Here is a 2,677-nt window from a genome sequence, read left to right as displayed (position 1 = left end):
TCCCCTCTGGTGATAAATTTTTTGGGGAGTCCTATATACTCCAGCCAAGCTAATTACGCAGTTTCTGAAAAATGTTAACGTAAACACATTGGGTTGGCCATTTCAAGGTCCAGACCTCAACATAATAGAAAACCTCTGGTCATATATGTATAAAGAAAAGGCGTGCAAACATATCTAGGAGTCGCGAAGAAACGATTTTGGAAATTCAAGCCTTATGGAAGTATATTTCAATAGATTATAACCACAGTTTGGTACACTCTGTACCAAAACGTCTCCAAAAGTTGATAGACGCTAAGAGAGGGTATATTTTTTATTAATTTGTTATAATTTTTTTGTTGATTTTTTTCTTTTAAATTTATGACATTTAAATAATCCATATGATTATTTTACTACATATATACATATACATATACATATAAATACATATATATGTATATGTATATTCTACATATATACGAAAATTATTAAACAATTTCCCATTAAGTAAACAATGAGTTATAAACAAATATATTGAATGTATTTATTGTCTAAATACTTATGCCCACTTTTGTTGTGTCGACAGCAGCCAACTCCTTTTGATTTCATAACAGCAAAATCGAATTCTGTAGCCTTTTATAATTTAAGGCCGCAGCACTAACAGCCCTCTATCTCGGTCATTTCTATGCAATGCATGTTTTTAAGTCCACTCTTCGCTTCTTGATCGCTAAGCATTATTGTCAGCGAACTTTTTTGTATTGTTGTCGTCGCTAGTCTAAGCGCTAATTAACTAGAAATAAAATTTATAACGTTTCAAAAGTAAATAAAAAACAATTAGTTTCAAGAAGTCACCTCGCGAAATTTGTCATGGTGTGCAATACCTAGTCCATTTCCATTTTTGAGGATCATTTATTTGACTAGCTGGATCATTTATTGACTGGATCATTTATTCCACTGGAACGCCGTCAATAAAAATGTGTTTTTGGGGATATACATATATTCAGCTACTCTGTCTGCCGTGGAAGTAGGATGAGACGTCCCTGGTTATCAATGTTAAGGCGGAACGGAGACAGCATTTCTTGGGTGTCACGCAGGATACTGGGGTCCTGCTTAGTGGCGTGATTGAATCCATAAAAGATTAGCAGGCATATGGTTGCCAGGGAGAAGGCAAAGGCGCTTTGACTGGACAGGATTTGGAAAACCACCGACTCGCTTTCCTTGGCATCCCGAACCCAATGACAGGCACTGATCGCCGAGCAGGCGAAGATGGCGCCCAGAACAAAGCGCCAGCGGAGTGAACTCCGTTTCTCAGTGTTTACCACCTCAGCCAGCCGACGCTCGAAAGCCAGCAGGTCTTCCTGATCTGTGTCCTCCATTCTGTTGCTAAAGGAGTTGACTCTAATGCGGTCCCCTGGGCGCTGCAATGCTGATTGCCCCGTTAATTACTATTTTACGAACAGCAGCAAGGCCGCATCATTTGCAGAATTTTTACTGACACGATAATAATTTTTTTCGGTAAAGACGAAATCTGTTTGAAAAAAAAGACAAAGTAATAATGATATGATTTTCAAGAAACGAGTGCTGTGATGGTTTCTATGCTTTCACTTTTACTTCCTTGTAAAAAGTACATACATTGAGATTGTAAAATATCCACTATTTTGCCTATAATGTAATGCATTATCCCACCACATTTAAAATAAATGTTTATATTGTTATATTTCGTTTAGATCACCATAGTAGTAAACAAAGAAACTAGAATGTATGCGTAGAAATGAAACGTTCGCTGTACAGCTTTCCGCTCTCTCGCTCTTGAACAAAAATTCGAGAGACCCTGGAGCCACCTCTAGAGCCACGCCAAAAAAAAAATCGTATGGCGTTACGCATTTTGTTATTGTAGTGTCTTTGTTGTAACTCTCTCCGTCCGTATGAACGTCGAAATTTTGGGAACTATAAAAGCTACAAAGTTAAGATTAATCCTGCAGATTCTAGTTATGCCTAAGATTGTTGATTTGATTGAGTGTTTCACATTGAAAAATTTTATTTTTATAGAGCCATCACGCGAGTGCATATAATTTGGCTTGGAATGTTTTTCAAAAACATAGAAATACATTGCATTGCACGACGGAATTCTAACCATTTTATACCCGTTACTCGTAAAGAAAAAGGATATACTAGATTCGTTGAAAGTATGTAACAGGCAAAAGGAAGCGTTTCTGACTATCAATTTCTCAATTTCTATATAGTAATAATGTTGACATTTGCCTAGTTTCTGAAACCTGGTTAAAAACATCTTACAACACGTTAAAATACGCAACTATAGCTGTTATTGAAACGATCGAACAGTCAAAAGAGGGGGAGGGGTTGCAATATACATGTATATAAACAAGTATTCGCCATTTCCTGCTACCTATTGGCGTAAATATTTTTAATATAGTTGGCACTCAGACATTTATTTAGTCTTGTTACTTTCCATGAGGTCAAGTAAATCCTCAGAAAAATCAACTCTTTTTGTCCGACATTCGCCAATTAAGCAGCGCAAATGTGCCTTATATTGTAGGAGGTGACCTAAATTGCCGACACCAGTCTTGGGGATGTCGCCGGGCAAACTCGTGGGGTAACCTGCTAAAATCCAAAGTTGACAGCAACAACTTTTAAATACTGTATCCCCTTGACCACACCTATATGCCTGCAGGAAAGCACG

The 2,677-nt window shown here is 37.3% G+C and overlaps 1 protein-coding gene across 1 annotated transcript, besides 4 other annotated features; it reads right to left on the bottom strand.

Moving 5' to 3' along the window:
* Window positions 1-546: part of a mobile genetic element that runs on past the window's edge.
* On the bottom strand, window positions 498-1,516 carry Cnep1r1 (CTD nuclear envelope phosphatase 1 regulatory subunit 1). The gene is made up of 2 exons (NM_001042844.2): window positions 829-1,516; window positions 498-766 (listed from the first exon to the last, which is right to left on the bottom strand). Exon 1 carries the CDS (start codon window positions 1,350-1,352, stop codon window positions 981-983), a length of 372 nt encoding a protein of 123 aa, NP_001036309.1. The 5' UTR covers window positions 1,353-1,516; the 3' UTR covers window positions 498-766; window positions 829-980.
* Window positions 1,517-1,734: 218 nt separating this feature from the next.
* Window positions 1,735-1,881: a mobile genetic element.
* An 11-nt stretch (window positions 1,882-1,892) lies between these two features.
* Window positions 1,893-1,959: a mobile genetic element.
* Window positions 1,960-2,112: 153 nt separating this feature from the next.
* Window positions 2,113-2,197: a mobile genetic element.
* The last annotated feature ends 480 nt before the right edge of the window (window positions 2,198-2,677 follow it).

This window comes from Drosophila melanogaster, chromosome X, assembly GCF_000001215.4.
Source record: "Drosophila melanogaster chromosome X".
In the NCBI taxonomy this organism is placed as follows: Eukaryota; Metazoa; Arthropoda; class Insecta; order Diptera; family Drosophilidae; genus Drosophila; species Drosophila melanogaster.
This window is presented reverse-complemented; position numbering and strand designations above follow the sequence as displayed.